General features: G+C 38.7%; 1 protein-coding gene across 2 annotated transcripts in view; it reads left to right on the forward strand.

The window, feature by feature from the left end:
- VPS26A (VPS26, retromer complex component A) overlaps positions 1-9,912 on the forward strand; it is a 31,213-nt gene extending 21,301 nt beyond the window's left edge. For both annotated transcript variants that reach the window (XM_042908167.1, XM_042908166.1), the window contains exons 6-9: positions 1,528-1,634; positions 3,942-4,010; positions 6,523-6,665; positions 9,588-9,912. In XM_042908167.1, coding sequence (XP_042764101.1) covers positions 1,528-1,634; positions 3,942-4,010; positions 6,523-6,665; positions 9,588-9,701 — 433 coding nt within the window. In that variant the 3' untranslated portion in view covers positions 9,702-9,912. The remainder of the gene's footprint in view (positions 1-1,527; positions 1,635-3,941; positions 4,011-6,522; positions 6,666-9,587) is intronic.
- Positions 9,913-22,556: the final 12,644 nt, after the last annotated feature.

Below are 22,556 nucleotides of genomic sequence, written 5' to 3' on the forward strand. Positions count from 1 at the left end.
CATAAAAATTGTGTATCATTTTTAATAGAACGGTAATTCTGTTATATCTAAAAATATTAATAGTTTCCTAATACCCATACCATATCCAGTCAGTGTTCACATTTCCCTGATTGTCTCATAAAATATCTTTTCCCCCCACATGGTTTGTTCAAATCAGTATCCACACAAGATTTGTTCAAATCCAGTGTATCCAAACACATTTCATTTGGTAGTTTGACTCTTAAATTTCTTTTGTTTTTTTTTCCACTAAAATTTATTTGTTGAAGAAATGGATGTATACTTTTATCCCCTTCCTGTGTACTCTTCTGTTAAATGACTTTTATTACTTGTCCCTCGCCAGTGTATATCACTAAAAATGTGATATAGACATGCCTTCAGGGTCTCAAATCATATTATTAATAAAATTATCAAATTGTTTAGGACCTAAAAGCTTGTCACTGGAAGCCTCCCTTCAGCCTGACATAATTACGTTGATCAATTCCTGGGAAATTATTTTGAGATCCATACCTGGGGGAAGGTTAAAAAGCCCTCTGGGTATTGTAGTAATTTCTAGGTTTATTACCACATTATTTCAGAATACTTGGGAAAGGTCTTTGATGACTAGATATCACAGCAGCAGACTCAACCTGTGGAGTCTCTTTATGGCCAAGTGCTTTGTTAACTGTGCTATTCTAGCACTTAGAGTAAGGACACTAAACTCTTGTGCAGAGTTTTGATGTTCAGAAACATCATTATACACCAAATAAATATTGCAAGCATGAAAATTTTAATTTTTTGCGCTTAAGTTCTTTGGAAACTAAGCTCTTAAGTAAAGGACCTGCAGTTAATTAGGCTAATTCTTCCTTTGAGGTATATTGATAGTCAAGTAAAAGCTTGATTCCTGTTTTTTTGTTTTGTTTTGTTTTTTGTTTTTTGTTTTAACATTTATTTTTTGAGAGACAGAGCGTCAGTCAGGGAAGGGCAGAGAGAGAAGGAATCACAGAATCTGAAGCAGGCTCCAGGCTCTGAGCTGTCAGCACAGAGCCTGACGCGGGGCTTGAACTCATGAACTGTGAGATCGTGACCTGAGCCGAAATCAGACACTTAACCGACTGAGCCACCCAGGCACCCCGATTTCTAATTTTATAGTAAAATAATGAATACTTTTTTGTAAAAAAGGAACATTAAATAATATGAAGAGTCAAAATGGTATTCTTTTTTTATTTTTTTAAAAATTATTTTATTTTTTTTTTTTTGCTTTTGAGAGAGAGAGCATGAGCAGGGGAGGGGCAGAGAAAGGGGGAGACACAGAATCTGAAGCAGGCTCCAGGCTCTGAGATGTCAGCACAGAGCCCGATGCCGGGCTTGAACTCATGGAGCTGAAATCGGACACTCAACCGACTGAGCCACCCAGGCGCCCCCAAAATGGTATTCTTAAATAGTTACTATCCTAAAGATGTCTGCTAAAGCCTTTCAGGACATATTTCATTCTTTTTGTTTGTTTTTTAAACTGATATTTAGTAAATGAGGTATATTCTTTCCCCAAAGGTATCATTTAAAGGATGTGATTGTTGGGAAAATTTACTTTTTATTAGTAAGAATAAAAATCCAACATATGGAGTTGCAACTGATCAAAAAAGAGATCACAGGAATTGGTAAGTCAAAAAAAATATTTGAATTAAAATTCCTGTTTTAGTTGAAATTTAAAAATCTTAAAATATTGTTTAAACACAGTAAATATACACATTGGATACAAATTTTGATACTTAGTATTGTTTAATAATCATGCCTTTTAGAAATTAATTTTTATAAATATTTTAAAAAGCATCAAAATTAGGTTATAAATTCACACATTTCAAAAATAAAGTGTAAAAAGTTTTACTATACAGTAAAAAGTGTCTGTGTACTTCAGCTCATAGGTCATATAAGTTTTAAAATGCTTCTAGATATTTATACATATACAATAAGTGCCTCTATATTATACCCTCCCCCTGCTTTTAGTTAAATGTTTATGTACAATACATGCTTTGCTTTTTCACCTAACAGTATATTTTAGAGATCTCTCCATATCACTGGATAGAATATTTCCTCATCTTTTTTATAGTATTCTTTCTATGGATATATAGAACTTAATTGGTCTGCTACAGGTTGTTTCCAGTCATTTCCTTTACTTAATAATGTCATTTTACATGTGTGCAAGTGTGTGTGCAAGATAAAAATCTTAAAAGTCGAATTGTTATTTCAGAGGGTGTATTCATTTGTGATTTTGATACATATTACCAGTTTGTCTTCCTTAGGGGTTCTACATTCCAGCAAGGAATGTAGAAAAGTGCCTCTTTCCTCCTGTTCTTACCAACACAACATTGTAAAATTTTTAGCTGATATAATGGGTAGGGGAAGAAGGTTCCCCATTGTAGTTTTAGTTTTGTCATTCTGAATGAAGGTGAGCATCTTTTCCTGTGTGTAAAAGCTATTTCTTTTCTATATACACTGCCTATCCATATCCTTTGCTCCACCTCTATTATTATTAGTCTCTTACTGATTTGTAGAAACTCTGTATATATTAGGGAAATCAGCTTTTTTTTTTTTTTTCTGTATTAAAAGCAGCAAAACTTTTCCCAGTTTGTCTTGGTTATGATGGTTTTTGCCATGTAGAGATTTTTGATGTTTGTGTAGTCAGATTTACCAGTTTTTCCTTTTATAGACTCTAGGTTTTATGCCACAGAAAGGCCTTTTTCACACTGAGGTTCTGAAAATAATTGTGTTTGATTCTCCTAAAATAATATAGTTTGGGCATTTTGTTTAAATTTTTAATTTCTTTGGAATTTGTCTTGATTAAGATACGAGGTATGGATCCAACTTTAGTTTTTTCCAGATGGCTGACCAGTTGCCCCAGAATTATTTATAACTGCTCTTTAATTTTAATTAGTGTATAGATTTGTCTCCTTTGTTGGATTTTTGCTGAAAATAATTTTAGGCAGCACTTTGTTTTGTAAGTTTATTTATTTATTTTGAGAGAGAGAGCATGTGAGAAGAGGAGGGGCAGAGAGAGGGAGAGAGAGAAAACCCCAAGCAGGCTCTGTGCTGTCAGCGCAGAGCCTGACATGTGGCTCGATTCCCAGAACTGTGAGATCATGACCTGAGCTGAAATCCAGAGTCGGATGCTTAATCACCTGAGCCACCCAGGTGCCCCTAGGCGACACTTTTTAAGAATTTATAATTGTAGTCATAATTAGAAACATCTGTGATATCTGAATCTCCATTTTCACCTACTAATAAAAGTTTAAGTGATTTAAAGATATTAAAATAAAGTGTTGGGTTCCTTTTTGTTTAAAAAGAAATTATTTAAATACTTTTTCTGGTTATAAAAATTGTCTGATTCTATAAAAGTTTAAATAAAAAATAATCTGTACTCATTATTCAGAAGATGTAGCCTGCATATTGTGGGTATTTTAGAACAATGGGATCATTAATATATGCTTTCGTATACTTTTTTCACTTACCGTTTCGTTGACTTTTTAAAAATCTCTGGGATCAAATAATCTCTTAGAAGATAAATACCCAAATTTAAAAGAACTATGTCAGTCAGGTACTCAGTTTGATGTTTTCTCTGTGTTATGAAAGAAAACAATTTGGATGTTGCAGAGAAAACTAGCATGTCAGTGGTTATTTCTGATGTGCATTGTTAGTTTCTATTTTGGTAGATACTAGAAGTGATTGAAGGAACTCTATGAAGAATATTCTTTCTGAACTATGTGTTTGGGAAGAAGGGAGTGAATCATTCAGTTGAGTGATAAGTAGATTAAATAAATGTACGTGGAGAAATAGAAAAGAATGAATTACATTTTCACAAAATGGGAAGATAAATTAATACTCAATGTAGCTGGAAAATAAGAAGTTATAAGGCTGGAAATTATATTCTGGAAATAGTTAACGTAATGTCATTTACATTATTGTGCTAGGACCCAGTACCACCACAGAAACAGAAACAATTGCTAAATATGAAATAATGGATGGTGCACCAGTAAAAGGTAAGATAACATACTTTCCATGTACTACTTTTTGTGATAGGTAGTGCAGATAGTGTTCATGGAAGTTTAGTTTGAAAGTATTTAGTTTGAAAATTTTTAGTATAGAAGTATTTATGAATTTTTAAAACGATTCTTAAAATACTGTTTTTAAGGTCATCTTTGTATAGATACTGAATGACTGTAATGATATTTCCTGGTCCGAAATAAGGTTTGATTTTTTTTACTAAGTTTAAATTTAGTATTTAGAAGAGACATTTATATATTCTCTAGTTCTGAATTTGTAATATTTTGATTGTCTTCTATTAGAGTAGTTTGTCTTTTTTTTACTCATTAAATACAAGTTACAGTATAGCTGAGCATTAATTTCTGTGGGGTTTTCTGTGGGATTTTGTAGTCCTTATAGTATCCAAGAAAACTAGCAGTTCCATTATTATCTTCAGTATCCAAGATAATGAAGCCAGTATTTATCATTTTATTTTTTTAAGATTTTTATTTTTTAAAGTAATCTCTACACCCAACATGGGGCTTGAACTTACTTACCAGCCCCAGGATCAAGAGTAGCATGCTCCACCAACCGAGCCAGCCAGGTGCCCTAGGATTTATCATTTTAAATTTATGTCTTTGTTTTTTTCTCACTCTGTTAGTAATTACTTAAAAAAAAGTAGCTTTCATTTACTGAGTGCCAACTGTAAATGAGGCATTATACTCTGAGGTGCTCTAATGTTTCCTTTAAGTTAGGTGATGGTATAATGTTTCCTTTAAGTTAGGTGATGGTATTCCTTATTCCACAGATGAAGCTGAGATGCAAAGAGCTTTAAAAAACTTGTTAAAGGTGATATGGTGTAGGGGAAGCAGAACTTTACCCATCTTAGATTTTCAGCTGGGACCCTTTAGCAGAGAGACAGATAAATAACGGAAAAAAAAAAAGTTTACTAATGGATGCAGTGGACATCATAAAGGAGAAACCTCAACACAAATAGCTCAAAACAGTGGCAGGGCGCCTGGGTGGCTCAGTTGGTTAAGCGTCCAACTTTGGCTCAGGTCATGATCTCATGGTTCGTGAGTTCGTGATCCCTGCATGGGGCTCTGTGCTGACAGCTCAGAGCCTGGAGCCTGCTTCGGATTCTGTGTGTGTCTCTCTCTCTGCCCCTCCCCTGCTTGCATTCTTTCTCTCTCTCTTTCAAAAATAAAATAAACACTAAAAAAAAATTAAAAAAAAAAAAAACAGTGGCTTAAAATTTCAGCTTATGTAACATCTTCAAAAGAACAATAAATTTGGAGAGATGACCAGACAAAGGAAAGCAGAGCAATTTTAGGCTTCCAAAGGTAGGGCAGACTGTGGGAAGGTAAATATATGGGAGGAAACTAATGGAGTAAGGTTTGTTTGTGGATTCTTTATCAGCCATCCCTGGGCTGGTAAGACTCTGTCTTCATTAAAAGGAGAATTTATATCCTGCCTTTAGGCAGAAAATGGGGAGCCTTTTCTGCTTTTTGCTGCTTCCTAATTGCCTGCAGTTCAAAATAATTTTATGTCCAAGAGGTAGATTTTGTGGTGCAATAATTTGGTTTCCTTCAATAGCTAATTATTGCAGAGTTGGAGTTAGAGCCCAGGCCTTTCTAGCTTCAAGACCTGTGTGTGTGCACTTCTGTGATGCAACATTATTTTGTAAAATTTCAGCAGCCACAAATTTTTATGTAAAGTAATAGGTCATATATCTTTCAGGAAATAGATGTGCACAAGAAAAGTATTACATAAAAAGGACTTAACAGAATATGCAAATAGTTACCCTTAGGAAAGGAGAAACTTTGAGAATCCGAATAGTAGTCTTTTTGGTAATGAATGACCAATCCTCATTCTGAACGCATTTGTTGTTTTGGATGAATTAGTTAATACGTATTAAAGAAATTATACACGTGGTTAGAAATTATGGTAAACTTCATGAAAGAATAACAAAACTACTAAAATAGGACATATCTGTTGGTACCATTCTAAGCTTTTTACATATATTAACTCATATGGTCCTTACAAAGTCTCTACAAGATGGGTATTACTGGTATTCTACATTTCACAGATGAGGAACTTGAAACAGAATGGTTAAGTGACTTGGCCAACGTCCCACAGCCAGTAGGTTGTAGAACTGGGATCTGAATCCAGTATTCCAACTGCAGAGCAGTGGTTCTCATCTTGCATAGTTTTGCTTCCCCCCCCCCCCCCCCCCCCCCCCCCCCCCTTAGGACATTTGCTGTTGTCCGGAGTTATTTTTGGTTGCCACACTTGGGGAGTGCTGCTGACATCTAGTGAGTGGAGGCCAGGGATGATGCTTAAACTCCTATGGTGCACAGGACCTCACCCACAACAGGGAATAATTGGGCCCAAAATGTCAGTAGTGCTAAGTCTGAGAAACCCTGGTTTAAAGTTTTCTGTTATGCTGCCGTCTCATGAAGAGCTAAAGTGTTAGTGTCTTCTTTATAATGCTTCTTTAGAATTAAATGGAAATTGCTTTTCTTTCAGGTGAATCAATTCCAATAAGATTATTTTTAGCGGGATATGACCCAACTCCAACAATGAGAGATGTGAACAAAAAATTTTCAGTAAGGTACTTCTTGAATCTAGTCCTTGTTGATGAGGAAGACAGAAGGTATTTCAAGCAGCAGGTATGGCACAACCCAGGCTGATGTTTTGTTCTATGGCAGTTCTAGAAACACCTGGAAAGTACTCACTTTTCTATGCTTTATAGTACTGAGCAAGTGGGGGTTTCTATGAATATGCTAGGAAAGCAAGTGTGAGTGGAATAGTGTTGGGATAGATTTGTTCCCTGTCATTCTGCAGAACACCAGAGTGGGCTATCATTTGGCAGCGTTTTTATTTTTCTCTTGGAAGTTTTGTATTTTTTTTGTTTTAACTTGTTTTATTTTTTATTTTTTTAAATTTATATCCAAATTAGTTAGCATATAGTGCAACACTGATTTCAGGAGTAGATTCCTTAGTGCCTCTTGCCCATTTAGCCCTTCCCCCCTCCCACAATCCCTCCTGTAACCCTCAGTTTGTTCTCCATATTTTTGAGTCTCTTCTGTTTTGTCCCCCTCCCTGTTTTTATATTTTTGTTTCCCTTCCCTTATGTTCATCTGTTTTGTCTCTTAAAGTCCTCATATGAGTGAAGTCATAGGATTTTTGTCTTTCTCTGACTAATTTCACTTAGCATAATACCCTCCAGTTCCATCCACATAGTTGCAAATGGCAAGATTTCATTCTTTTTGATTGCCGAGTACTACTCCATTGTATATATATATACCACATCTTCTTTATCCATTCATCCATCGATGGACATTTGGGCTCTTTCCATACTTTGGCTATTGTTGATAGCGCGTCTATAAACATGAGAGTGCATGTGTCCCTTCGAAACAGCACACCTGTGTTCCATGGATAAATGCCTAGTAGTGCAATTGCTGGGTCGTAGGGTAGTTCTATTTTTAGTTTTTTGAGGAACCTCCATACTGTTTTCCAGAGTGGCTGCACAAGCTTGCATTCCCAAGGTTTTGTATTTTCTTATAACTTTCTTATAAAAGACCTATTGTTTGTTAAACAAAAAAAGTCAGGCAGTAAAGAACAGAATGAAGTAAAGGTCAACAAAGTTTTCCAGATAAATTTGTATATGTGTATTTAGACCATATTATGTGTGTTGTTCTTTAATTTGCTTTTTCACTGAATAGTGTCTTGAATATCTTTCCTTTATCAAAAAATGTAGATTTCCATTGCTTTGAATGGAAATCACTTGCTTTGAATGATTGCATTATCACTTTGAATGATTGCATTAACTTGATGGATTCTGGGTTTCCATTTTGTTGTAAATGTACTTGAGATGACCCAAATCTAATAATTTTTTTTATATATAATGTTTACCATAAAACTTGTTCTCATTTGAAGATCAATTGCAAGCCTTTGGTGAATTTTCAGTGAAGATTGTGATTGGAATGGTCTTTTGTATTCTGAATGAGATTAATAAATACTTGAGTGTCAGTTGAGCATTCAAAACTAAATTAGAAATTATTCTGTGCTGGGGCGCCTGGGTGGCTCAGTCGGTTAAGCCTCTGACTCTTGATTTCAGCTGAGGTCGTAGTTTCACAGTTTTTGGGATCAAGCTCTGAGTTGGGCTCTGTACTGACAGCATGGAGCCTGCTTGGGATTCTGTCTCCCTCTCTCTCTGCCCTTCCCTACCTTGAACATGTGTGTGCATGCGCGTTCTCTCTCAAAATAAATAAAGTTAAAAAGGAAATCATTCTGGCTGAGTATGGTGAAGAATACAAAAACTACTTTTTATACTTTGTCTTCAAGGTCCTCACATTGCATATGTGCAGAAAAAGAAAAATTATATAATTAAAAAATTTTTTACAGTTTATTTACTTATTTATTTTGAGAGGCAGAGACAGCATGAGCAGGGGAGGGACAGAGAGAGAATCCCAAGCAGGCTCCACACTGTCAGTGCAGAGCCCGATGTGGGGCTTGAACTCAAGAAACTGTGAGATTATGACCTGAAATGAAACCAAGAGTCAGCTTTTAACCGACTGAGCCACCTAGATATACCCCTAAATTAACTAACAAAAAACTTAAATAATAGTTTGACAATAATTTAGAAGAGAGAAAACCTTTTGCATTGATACTGCCGTAATGCTGTATAATTAAACATAGGTAATTTGTAAGTCAAGATGGATTATATAAACTTTACAGTTTCCAAAATGTTGCATGTGTAGCCCTATGGAATAAGTACCTTGCTTCCCTTGGGCATTCACTTGGATGTTTGGTAACCAACATAAACAGCCTGTCATGACTTTATGAAGCAAATAATTATAGGATTTTTTTGAATTTTAGGAATTTAAAAGAGACTCAGGATGTATTGGTTAGGGTAAGATTAAATAGGCAGAGGAATGAGTATTTGAAAAACATATAGAAGTTGTAGGGCAGGTTTATTTGGAGTGCATTGGGAGCAGAGAGCTAACTCATTTTGGCTGGTGGGGGGAGTGATGTTGGCAAAGGTTGGATAAAGGTTAAGAAGGACCTTGAATGCTGGTTGGAGATTTATCCTAGAGGTGCTGAGAACTCCTGAAGTGCAATCCAAGCAGTGTTTTAGACGAATCTAGTCGTGATTGGAAGGATGGGCTAGAAAGGGGCCTCAGGCACTGGAGGCAGAGCCATCTACCCAGAAGCTCTTTTAAGTGTCTAAGGTTGAAGTGACAGGGTTTGAACTTGGATAAAGGCAAGTGATAGCAAACCAAAGGGTAGATTTTAGGAATTATTTAAAGCAGTAATAGCTAGAACTTTGTGCTGTGGTGCTCTGGATTGGGGGTGGTGGTGTGCATAGGTGCTGATGGTGGGGGGGGGGGGGGGGGAGGATTGGCAGAAGGAGTGGTCCGAGATTAGAATTGGAAGAAAGTAGGTCACTCAGCAAAGAGAACAGCTTTTGTTGGGAGAAAAATTAATTTTGTTACAGTAAATATTGAAATGGCATTATTTCCATCGTGAAAACTTAAGGCATAATATGAGAATATTAATTTGTCGATGTCTTGCATTTGTTTTACTAGGAGATCATTTTATGGAGAAAAGCTCCTGAAAAATTGAGGAAACAGAGAACAAACTTTCACCAGCGATTTGAATCACCAGACTCCCAGGCATCTGCTGAACAGCCTGAAATGTGAACTGAATAGGAGAAAAAAAGAAAAACAAAAAAACTCCTATATCCATTGAGGTTACGTTCAGCAGGTTAAAGATGGTTGCAGCTTGTAGGGGGGGAAAGGCCAAAACTCCATTTATAATAGTCTTCCTTTATCTTACAGTGCTGCATTTATTTTATGATACAACTAAATTTTCTTCATGTATATACATTAAAAAAAAGCGCTTTCTTTGAAACACTGGAACTTTCTTAAGCTGCCATTTTTTTTCTTTTTCTTTTTTTTTTTACTGCACACTTTGATTTGATTATAAGCACTCAGATATGCATCAACATAAACATTAAAGATTTTCACGTGAGTAGGCTGGTATTTGTAATTTGCTTTCTTCGTAATGTTGATTATAAATACTTTCTCCTTTTTCATGCTAATAATTACCTCTTATTCTCTACATGCAAAAAATTAAATATTTTGTGTTCAAATAAAAATAGAAAAATTGAGTGGACCTTACATCCTGCAAAGATTTAAAACATGGCGTCTCAGTATTTTTGAGAACTACATTTATGTTTCTACATGTGTGTTTGGGAAAGGCATATGGAGTGTTTCACCATAGGTGCTTCTTAGTCTACTATTCCATGGCTTCCTGAATTGTATCCTCTTTGAAGCCTTCTGTGGTGTGAATGTTAAACTTATTTCCCAAGAGATTATGTGGCATCTCCCCGAAGCCTGCTTGCCTGCCTCCTTCCTTCCTTCCCTTCCCTTCCTTCCTTCCTTCCTTCCTTCCTTCCTTCCTTCCTTCCTTCCTTCCTTCACCGTCCGCCCTTCCTCCCTTTCTTCCTATTTCTCTCCCCACCTTATCCCCCTCCCCCGCCTTCCTCCCTTCCTTCTTCCTTTCGCTTTCTTTTTTTCCTCTTTTTCTTTTCTTTCTCTTTCTCTTTTTCTCTTTCTCTTTCTCTTTCTCTTTCTCTTTCTCTTTCTCTTTCTCTTTCTCTTTCTCTTTCCCTTTCCCTTTCCCTTTCCCTTTCCCTTTCCCTTTCCCTTTCTCTTTCTCTTTCTCTTTCGCCATATTAAGTAACTATTTTTGCCTCTGCCATCCAGCAGCTACCACTGTATGTATTCTGCAATGTTGAGTTGACTCTGTGTTGGCATTTTAAAGTTTGTTAGAACTATATAATTTTTCCGTAAATACTCTGAATTTTTTTTTAATTTAAGGCATCTTTTTACCACATATATACAAATAGAATATTCTTGCCTTCACAAATATTCTCTTCCCTTGCTAGGGGAAAATTTGAGGATAGGGAACTCAGGAGGACCTGTGAAGCATGTAGTTATCTAGATCTGGACAATTTCATATTCGGTAAGCTGGGACTTTGGCTAGTTCAATCTCAGATTTAAACTTCACCCACTCTGTTTAAATTTTGTTAACACTAAATTCAAGTCATTAGTTCGAAGTCTCCAAAAAGAAGGTTTCAGTCATCTGTTCATATGCATGGGGTCTGAGCTCAGATACACTAAATGTGGGGCGTAGGAACTAAAATGAAGCCTGCTGTGTGAAACTACTTTCACATAGGGTTCACTGGTTTTTGTACCAATATTTTTTTATACACTTCAGCGCAAGTCTTGTCAGTTAACCTTACCTTATGAGTAAGCTAAGTAACCTAAATTACATTTCTTTAAACCTGTTTACTACTGTGGCACTTTGTTGATAAAATGGTCAGTAACCAACTTCTTTACTGGCAAAAGGTTCCACGTACCATGTGCTGGAGCATCTATTTTAAATGTGGCTCTCTGTGAATGGTAATGTTTTCCTTCATGTAAGTGCCTGTTCAGAGTTTCAAAATTTAAAAATGCCAAATATTTTCATGGTCACTTGCATGTAGTAATTAGGGAATATTTGAAGAAATTTTGAAAACCAATTGTATTTAACCAGCCTCAAATTGTGCAACCATGATGTATAATAAAGAATTTGAAATGATACAGAACTTGCTAATTGAATCATTGAAAGAGTTCTATTCTCAAATCTCATTGTCAGGTTTATCGTTGAAGCCACAACTGCTCATGGTTTAGGAAGCTGTAATTGTGATAAGTTTTTATAAATATTGTCGGTTTCAATTTCAAATAGTTATATAATACTTTTAATTAGGTGGCTGAAAACACTGTCATAAATAAGATGCTTATTCACTTTGCTTGAGACTTTGTTGCACAACCAATTTGGAGAATAAACATTTGAAATCAGTATTTAGTGAACTGAGTAAAAACTTGGCCAATTAGAAATAAACTGAAAAGGAAATTTGTGTCTTTAGTAAAAAGTACAGGGGCACCTGGCAGGCTCAGTGAGTACAGCATGTGCCTCTTGTCAGAGCTGTGAGTTGGAGCGCTGTGTTGGGTGTAGAGATTACTTAAGTAATTTTTAAAAGTACAGGGGTGACGGGGTGGCTCAGTCAGTTAAGTGACCGACTCCTGATTTCAGCTCCATGATCTCAGGGTGGTGAGATCGAGTCCTGTGTCAGGCTCCATGCTGAAAGTACAATATCTACTATAGTGGTTCTCGACCTTGGCTGCATGTTCAAATCACTTTATATTTTTAAAATAACCATGCCAGGTCCTACCCAAACTAATAAAATCAGAATTTCAGGGGCCAGGATATCAGCATTGAAAAACCTATCCAGGGTTGAGAACCACTGTCTAAACCATGTTAATAGTTGTTTCCATCACTAGTGAAGAATTTTTTTTGTAGTTTTGAACTTTTTTTTTTTCAGCAGAACTAAAAAAAAAAAAAAATACAAGAGGGTCAAAGCTTAATCATTTTGAATTTCTGATAGCAAGAACATCATGAATTAAAAGTCACATCAGTTTTTAGAAAAACTAGAATTTTGGGGCGCCTGGGTGGCTCAGTCAGTTGAGAGTCCAACTTCGGCTCAGGTCATGATCTCACGGTCTGTGAGTTCGAGCCCCGCGTCGGGCTCTGTGCTGACAGCTCAGATCCTGGAACCTGCTTCGGATTCTGTGTCTCCCTCTCTCTCTGACCCTCCCCCGTTCATGCTCTGTCTCTCTCTGTCTAAAAAATAAACATTAAAAAAAATTTTTTTTAAAAAGAAAAACTAGAATTTTAACAATTCTTAAACAGCCCTCTGATTAGGCAGTCATGTTCAGTTTACACACACTAACAAAGTTTTCTTTAAAGAATTACTGGTAAATTATCTACTTCCCCTACTCACACATTTCCTATCTACCATGCAATTCTCAATTATAAAGATCGAAAAGCATTAATTTGTCACATTCACGGTTTTTCAGTTACACATAAACATGGATGTTAACATCTAAAAGATGTTAATTCTAAACAAAAAGCACCCAAACTAAGGTTTTCAGAATTTGTAAAACCAGCACCCTGGTTTTAAAGAGACCACAGTGAGAAATTCTGGAAATCAAGCATTACAGTTCTTTTTAAATGCAATCATTAGATTAAAAACTAGAACACTTGGGGTGCCTGGGTGGCCAGTCGGTTGGGTATCCGACTTTGGTTCAGGTCATGATCTGTGTGGTCCGAGGGTTTAAGCCCGTGTCGGGCTCTGTGCTGACAGCTTGGAGCCTGGAGCCTGCTTCGGATTCTGTCTCCCTCTCTCTCTCTCCTCCTCCCCCGCTCACACTCTCTCTCAAAAATAAGCATTAAAAAAAGTTATTTTTTTAATTAGAACACTTAACCAATTCTAACTTAGGCTCTATTGAATTTGAGAAGTAGCTCCCAAAGGAGTTTTATTATTATTTTGAAATCATAAAAGGGGGAAAGTACATAATTAGAAAAAGAACAAGTGGCTGGCAGTGTTTTGAATTGTTGGGGAGGAAAAACTTCATCTACCCTCTTGGATTCTGTGTTTGGGAGCCTGCTGATTGACAAAAGACAGGCAAAAAAAAGATGGACTTAGTATGAGGGAGTTCACAAAAATGCGACTTAAAGCGATAGTTAGAATTTGGGGCCTTATAGATCATCTTGAGAGGGGAAAGGGGTAAAAGACACTTACAAATGACTTCTTTTTTTTTTTTTTTTTTTTTTTTTTTACAAATGACTTCTTAATAGCAGAAGTTGGGGGTAGAAAGGGCAGTTATGTGGAAGCACGTGACTTAAAAAGGATGGTAACTATAATCATTTTGTGAGAAAAGTCTCTAGGTGTCATGCCAACCATGTCTTCACTAGTGAGGAGATAATCTTCCCTGGTTGCTCCCTGAGAGGGGATTTATGACAATTGAGTTCTTTTGGGAGGCTTTGCTTTTTAGGCAGAGGATTTCAGGAACTCAAATGTCTTCTACTCAGAATGTTTATGCCACAGTGGCATATTCCAGACCCCTTCATCAATATGGATCAAGTAGTTGGAATACTCAAGTCTTAAGTACCAGGTGAGTCAGTCAAGTCTTTAATTTCATTCCTTTTATATTTAACTGAATCTGTCAAACTTGCATAAAGGCATTCTCCAGGGGCTTATACTAGCCTGGATTGGAATGTAACATATTTTAAGTTTCAAATAAAGGCATAATGAGGAAAATGTGCCCCCTTAAGTACATCCTTTTTTAGGCTTGGGGCCTTCGATGAGCGTAATTCTTATGTCACTCCCCTGTCAAAAATCTTTTAGTGACTCAGTTGCAGGAGAAAGCTTAAATACTGTAAAACAGTTCCAGTTATTCAAGACTCTGGAGAATGCCTGCTCCCCTGCCAGCACTCCCCTAGCTTTATAGTAAGGCTCTCCTGTCCAGTCTTGCCAAACACGATTTCCATCTCCAAGTCAAAGCGCTAGATGTTTCCTTGCTATGTTGCCAAGACATGCTGTGCACACCTCCAGGACTGTGCTTGCCACACTTTTATAAAAGACTTTTTAATTTTATGGATTTTAAGCCTCTTGGCTCAGTCCTGTTTTGGTGTACTTTGTGCGTATTATATAATACACTCAGTATCTGAGTAAATGAGTGAACCTTATTTTCCTAGTGATTATAAAATTAGGCGTCCTCCTTTAGGAAAAAGTGAGTCTGATGAGGGACAGGAATGGAAAAATGTTCACCGTTACCCCAGATGACTGACCTCTCGCCTGCATAGTTTTGATAAGGATCAAATACATGCTGGTTGCTACATTCTGGTCTCATGACTGTCTGTACATCTCACCCAGTTAATATCGAGCTGAATGATAAGCACCAGAGACATCTTGTGAAAGTATTTTAGGAGTAGAAACTTGAAGAAAACATTTATAACGTATGTACATTCCCTCCTCGTTGAACACTAAGCATATAACCACCAGCTTCATACAACAAAAGTGCAGCTCCTGCCCAGGGGCCTGTCCCTGTGCTGCTTAAACTTACTAAGTTGCTTTGTAAAACATCTCAAGAATTCCTTCCTGACTGAGCTCAGTGATCCCACAGTTTTGGGAGCCCATATGGGGATTATGGAATGAATCCAAGTGCCTTGATGTGGCTTGATAAGTCATCTTTATCCCCAATCTTTGTTTCTTACTTGTTCCTTTTTGGGGATGTACTGAATAGTATAACCTTTCGGAACGTGTCTTTCCCGAATGCTCAGGACAGAACCTTTTGCCCATGGCGACACTACGGGGAGGGACAAACTCCTGCCACCTGGCTGGATCCCAGTACCTTGGCCGTAATGGTGTTGGGCTCAGAAACATCAGGCTCTCCCTGTTTTACCTGTTAAAACTTGTATTCTCCTCAGGCACAGGAAGGCCATACATGTCATTAGGAAGGTGCTTACCTTAAGACTCCTGTATCAGGTTTCTTCCTAAATAACGCAGCGTGATCCCTCCATGAGCATAAAATCCAAGATATGTCTGTCTGTGTGCTTCCTGAAAGGGACTGGTCAGAACTATTACTTGGGGCACTCACCCAACAGGGGACCACTCCCTTGGGACTGGATCATGGGTAAAACTCACAAGAAAATTGCCTGGATTAGATAGGAATTCTATACTTTCATTTTCTCATGTCTCTCATTTGCCCTTACCCAGGGGTTGTTTGGCATTCCGAGTCCTGCTCTCAGATTGAAAAGTAGTTCTAGCTTAGTTTTGTTATGCTTGATAGAGAATAGCTGCCCCTTCTTAAAGGCCAGGACCTCTACTCCACCCATTAATACTAGATCTAGAGACTTACAAAGGGTATTATTATTGGTCACTGAATACATCAGTTCCTTCAAAATGGAAAGAGGCAGCCCCAATCTTTGTGGCATTTCAGTCCATTCACCGGCACCAGCACCCGCTGTAGTCCAGAATGCAACGGGGAAGCAGAGGGAGGTTGACATCCCTTCTCAGGGAGTACAAAGGAATCAGAGCAGTTGAGAAAGAGGGATGCCTACCTCCACTCTGAATCCCAGGAATCTTAGAGCCAGTATTCCTGATGGGATGCCATTCAGAAGCAAAAGGGAATTTTGGTAATGGACTCCTAGGTAATTAATGTACTCTCCTCGTTCTGTGGGAATTGACTATGGGATCAGCTTCCTCAATCCCAAAGGATTCCCTCTTAGGCTATCTCCCACTAAATTGGAGTCAAATAAAAAGCACCCCAAGCTGTTGGACTATAAGAGATAGAGACCCAGTCCCCAAGGTGCACAGCTCTCTTGTAAACAGGTGGCTGTCCAGGGGCGCCTGGGTGGCTCAGTCGGTTGGACGTCTGACTTCGGCTCAGGTCACGACCTCATGGTTGGTGGGTTCGAGCCCCACGTGGGGCTCTAATGCTGACAGCTCAGAGCCTGGATCCTGCTTCAGATTCTGTCTCCCTCGCTCTCTGCCCCTCCCCCGCTCATGCTTTGTTTCGGTCTCAAAAATAAATCAAACAAAACAGGTGGCTGTCCAGATGCTATACATACCTCCCTCTTTTTCTGAAGTCACTCTTTGCTTTTTGTGTGTCAGGTCTGGAATGTATCTTTTTTGTTTGTTTATTCATATTTGAGAGTGAGTGAGAGAGACAGAGAGGATATGAGCAGGGGAGGGTCAGAGAGAGAGAGAGAGAGAGAGAGAGAGAGAGAGAGAGAGAAAGATAGAGAATCCAAAGCAGGTTCCAGGCTCTGAGCTGCCAGCACAGACCCCCATGTGGGGCTCGAACTCATGCCAAGATCATGACTTGAGCTGAAGTTAGACGCTTAACTGACTGAGCCACCCAGGTGCCCCAGATCTGGGATGTATCTTAAAAAGACTGGATGAACGTTGCCTGACTCTTACTGTATGTGGGGTGTTCTCCATCATTCATTTCCTGGGTTAATTTGAGCCAATTGTCTGGTTAGTTTACCTCAGGACAGGGACTTTAAGGAATATTCCCAAAGCAGCTGCCAAAACTCCTTTTGTTCGGGGGAAGTTCCCTGTCTTCTCCGGCCCAACACGGAGTGCCTATTTTCACTTTTTGTTGGTGGAAAAAAGAAAGCGTGCATCTGCTCATTTGTCAGAGCGGAGGAGTTTTAGGACCAGGAGTCCTCTCTACTGCCCTCTGGGCTTTTACCAGCCTCCAGTCTTGCTGGCCGAATGGCACCTACTCTGCCTCCACCCTTCTCCTCCTCCCCTCCTCCTGTTTTCACACCATCACTGGTGGGCTGGGCCAGGCCGACTTACGTAACCGGCTCCTATACCATCCTCCATGCCTCCAGCACCATTGGCTCCTGCTCCTCCTACCCTCACTATCAAAGGAGCAAAGATCACCCCTCCCTGGACTTAAAACACCCACTTCAGATTTCCCCACAGGTGCCCCAGGTAAAAATCGGCACCGGAGAACAAACTGATTGACTTCTAGTGGACCCAGCTGCAACTTATTCAGTATTTAAGTGAATTTAAATGTTTTTTTAAATAAGTATTTTAAAAAAAGTTTATTTTGAGAGAGAGAGAGAGAGGTGCGTGCAGGGGAGAGGCAGGGGGAGAGAGAGAGAGAGAGAGAGAGAGAGAGAGAGAGAGAGAGAGAGAGAGAGAAGACTCCCAAGCAGGCTTCATGCTCAGTGGGTAGCCCAATGTGGGGCTTGATCCCACGACCATGAGATCATGACCTGAACTGATATCGAGTCAGATGCACAGTGACACCTGAGTGGCTAAGTTGGTTTGGTGTCCAACTTTGGCTCAGGTCATGATCTCACAGTTCATGAGTTCAAGCCCTGCATTGGGCTGTGTGTTCTCATTGCAGAGCCTGCTTCAGATCTTCTGTCTCCCTCTCTCTCTCAAAAATAAACAAACATTAAAAAGACAAAAACAAGTAGACTAAATAAAAAAGGTTTATAGGTAAAACTTTTAAGTAGCTTTCAAAATCTTTGGTAACCTGCAACTTTGAAGTTTTGCTAAGTTAATGATAAATTGAATTCATTGGATATCTGGGTCTTTTCCAAATAAAATCATACAACATTGATTATTGAATGTAGGTTTCTCTGCTTTTGGCTTCTTATTGCAGAGAAACTGTGGGTACCTTCTGTTGGCAAATGTGCTTTGTGCTTTACTGAAAGATTGTGCTATGGAAAAATCTACGTTTTTAGAAATTATGAAATGTATTCATGAATTTCAGCTCTAAAAGAATTCTGGTGTAACAGTTCACAATTGGCTACTACTTAATTTTCATTGGAGAGGAAGGTTTCTAAAAGTTAAAATTCTGCTAAATGTAAATAAGACTGATGGAAATAAGGAAATAATTCTGTAGGTAGGGAAGTAGGATATGCATGAGAAAAATATAAGGAATGGGAATACCTTTTGTTGAGAGAAAAAAAGGTAATTTTGAGATGGGTTGTTTAGAGAAAAAAGGCTTAGGACACAATCAGAATGAAAAAAAAAATTGTATGCTTGTGAAGGTAAATCTTTGGAAAAGAATTTAAAAAAATTTTTTTAAATGTTTATTTTTGAGAGAGACAGAGCGCAAGTGAGGAGCGGCAGAGAGAGAGGGAGACACAGAGTCCGAAGCAGGCTGCAGGCTCTGAGCTGTCAGCACAGAGCCCCACATGAGGCTTTAACTCATGAGATCATGAGACATCATGACCTGAGCCAAAGTCAAACGCTCAACTGACTGAGCCACCCAGGTGCCCCGAGGAAAAGAATTTTATGTGTGATCAGGACTAAGGTTGAAATGGATGGATTTTAAAAGTACATTGGTACAAGACTGATGGGACACCTGGGTGGCTCAGTCAGTTGAGCATCTGACTTGATTTTGGCTCAGGCCATGATTTCAAGGTACAGGAGTTTGCGCCCTGCGTTGGGCTTTGCACTGACAGTGAGGAGCCTGCTTGGGGTTCTCTCTCTCCCTCTTTCTCTCTGCCCCTCCCTGCCTGTGCTCTCTCTCAAAATAAACTCCAAAAAAAAAAAAAAAAGTACGCTGGTATAAGACTGAAATTCTGCTTTTCTGTACGCTAAGAAGACAAAGTTTTCTTGGATTGCAGGTCTGCTTTTGATAAAACGTGAAAGTTTTTTTCTTTATCTGCTCAGAAAACCAAAGCTTCTATGTTTTGTCTGTATCAGGTCTTTGATTACTTCAAGTTAAAACTTTTTTTTATATTAAAAACATTTTTTTTAGTGTTTTATTTATTTTTGAGACAGAGTGTGAGTGGGGTAGGGGCAGAAAGAGAGAGGGAGACACAAAATCCGAAGCAGGCTCCAGGCTCCGAGCGGTCAGCACAGAGCCCGATGCGGGGCTCGAACTCATGAACAGCAATGTTATGACCTGAGCCGAAGTTGGACGCCCAACCGAGTCACCCAGGCACCCCTGTGCGTCACTTCTGACTTCCTCAAAACTTAACTGATGACTAAAAGCCTAATAACATAAACACATATTTTGAATGTTATATGTATTACCCTATTCATAAAGTAAGCTACAGAAAATGTTAAAAACAATCATAAGAAAAAATATTTGTATAATACTGTACTTCTCAGAAGTGCCTGGGTGGCTCAGTTGGTTAAGCGTCTGACTTTGGCTCAGGTCATGATCTCACAGTTCACGGGTTTGAGCTCCACGTTGGCCTCTGTGCTGACAGCTCAGAGCCTGGAGCCTGCTTCGGATTCTGATTCTCCCTCTCTCTCTGCTCCTTCCCCGCTCATGTTCTCGCTCTCTTAAAAATAAAATATTAAAAAAAAACTAAAAAAAAAAATACTGTACTTATCAAAAGAGGATCCACATATTGGTAGACCCACCAAGTTCAAACCTGTCTTGTTCAACTGTACTACTCTAGAGACACAATTATGACACAATTTTAGTGCTGGACGGTAGTTGTACTGGGTCCTACGGCATACAAGAGAGGCACCCAATGTGAAATGATGACATCATAGCTGGTATGTAGTTCTGGCATGAATGGAATGATAGATACAGGAAGTAGAGAGACAGTATAAGGAGAGTTAATTTAGGATGGGCCTTGAATGCCATACAAATTAATGGAGTATGGGCTTTATCTGAACACTTATTCAGAATACACTGAAGGATTTTTTTTTTAAATTTTTTTTAATGTTTATTTATTTTTGAGACAGAGCATGAACAGGGTAGGGTCAGAGAGAGAGGGAGACACAGAATCTGAAACCGGCTCCAGGCTCCGAGCTGTCAGCACAGAGCCCGACGCGGGGCTCGAACTCACGGACCGCGAGATCATGACCTGAGCCGAAGTCGGCCGCTTAACCGACTGAGCCACCCAGGCGCCCCAAGAATACACTGAAGGATTTTAAGCAGGAATAACTTCATCAGATTTGTGTTTTCAAAGCATCATTGCAGTGACTGCGCAAAATCACAAAGATGGAGGCTTGAGAGCAGGCAAGGATACTAGTTATGATTATTGCATTCTATGGAGTCTCTAATAAGTACCAGGTGCCGATAACAGTACTGTAAACATCTCCCAAAGGGAATGACAGCTCTCTATCCTGTAAAAGCAAAAATCTTAAATTGACTATTCCCGTTTCAATGTTTATTCAACTCTGCTAATGGCTGAAGAGGAAAACCTATATACACTATCATAAAACTCAGACCACGATTTATACCTGCAAGGAGGTACAAACAAAGTTACCACTAAAATTGTTTTAAGATTTTTTTTTTTTTTTCTGCAAAGCTGTCTTGGACTATGTTACTACATCCATAAGATTAGTAACGACTGCTGATTCTGGCCCCCAAATTATAAACGGTTGTCAGGCATACTAACAAAAGGAATGATAATAACAAAAGGCATATTAAATTTTTGGCTTGTTCATTCTCCCAGTTTCCAAATCTGATGAGACATCCTTGTTTAATGGCCTTTTATATCATATTTAAATTGTCCTAAGGATTCCTTTGTTAAGTCTCTCTATTCCGTATACCTGGTCTCCACCATAATTCAGACACCCTAATCTACCCTCTTTAGCTAGAAATTTTGGAGAGTTGTAATTGGTTTTCCTCCCTGTTTTTTGGAGGAAAGGGGTGGGGGAAACAGCTGTTCCAGTCTATCCTAGATGCTTTCTAAACTGCTCAAAAATTTAACAACAATTTGCCAAACACAGAAGGAAGCCTGTCTTAATCCTGGCATTTAAATTTTTTCAGTATGCCTTTTCCATGGTTAAGCGTCTGCTTACACCTTTTCTCTGAAGAGAATCTCCTTACAACTTCCCTATTTGTCTTGTTTCATTTGCTTTTAAGTCTGGCAGAAACTTCCTTAAGGATCTGAAATCGCTCCTTTCTTTGACCTCTCACTGGCCTGAGTAACAAGCATTTGCATTACTCAACATGTACAGTTCCTATCACTAAAACCAGATCTGAAATTATTTGAGAACAAAGGGTTATCTACTTGTATTCTGAGGTTTGAAATATATTCTGTGGGGGCGTCTGGCTAAGTCTTGAGCATTTGACTCTTGATCTGGGGTCCTGAGTTCCCGCCTCATCTTGGGGCTAGAATTTACTTAAAAACAAGTATTGGCTAGTCAATTGGGCTCAGGTCATGATCTTCTGACTAGGAGTTCGAGCTCCCATCTAGAGTCTGACAGCTCAGAGCCTGGGGAGCCTGCTTCAGATTCCGTGTCTCCCTCCCTCTCTCTGCCCTCCCCTGCTCACATTCTGTCTCTCTCAAAAATAAGCAAACATTAAAAAAAATTAAAAACCAAACCAAATATATATATATATATATATATATATATATATATATACATACATATACACACACACACACACACACACACATATATACACACACACGTATACGTGTATGTGATCAGCATATACATCAATATGTATATATCCTGGGAATGAAAGGCACATTAACAAATTGTTACTGGTATCCTATTTGACGCAGGAGTATTACATATCACATGACACGTCCCTTCAAGTTGCAAGATCTTAATGTTTCAGGTATGAGAGAGATGTGGAAAATACAGCAGCGTATTTTGAATTAACATGTTGCAAACTCCTATGACACAGTATTCAACCCATGCAAATGAAACGAAACTCTGGGGGTACTGAGGACATTTTAGTGCTATGCGGTTGTGACATCTCAGCTGCCTGGACGACGTACACAAACTGCTCATACTAAAAAAAGAGTACTTACACAAGTGTCACACAAGGGGTTTACCTAAGAACTTGCAGAAAAAAATTCCTTAGCAACACTCCTGAAGGCCAGATCAGGTTATGCCCTCTCACGCTATTCTAACAGAAAACCAAAGTTAATAATCCAAGAAACTTGAGAAATGCTCTTTAGTGCTCCAGTCAGCAAGTCACGCTGGTGCCCACAACAGAAGTACCCCCCAACCAGCCTGGTCAACACTGCGCCCTGCGGTGTCCACGCGCTTCTGAACTCGCGCGCTCTTACCAGGCCAGCCCGAGTCACGTGACATAGCTCTCAGGCCCCCTCCCCTCATCTGTGACATCATCAATGGTGCCTGATTACTTTCTTTTCTTTAGAGAAAGCCGGCCCGATCAATAATGAAAGAGAGAAAGAATATAAGA

Source organism: Panthera leo, chromosome D2, assembly GCF_018350215.1.
Source record: "Panthera leo isolate Ple1 chromosome D2, P.leo_Ple1_pat1.1, whole genome shotgun sequence".
In the NCBI taxonomy this organism is placed as follows: Eukaryota; Metazoa; Chordata; class Mammalia; order Carnivora; family Felidae; genus Panthera; species Panthera leo.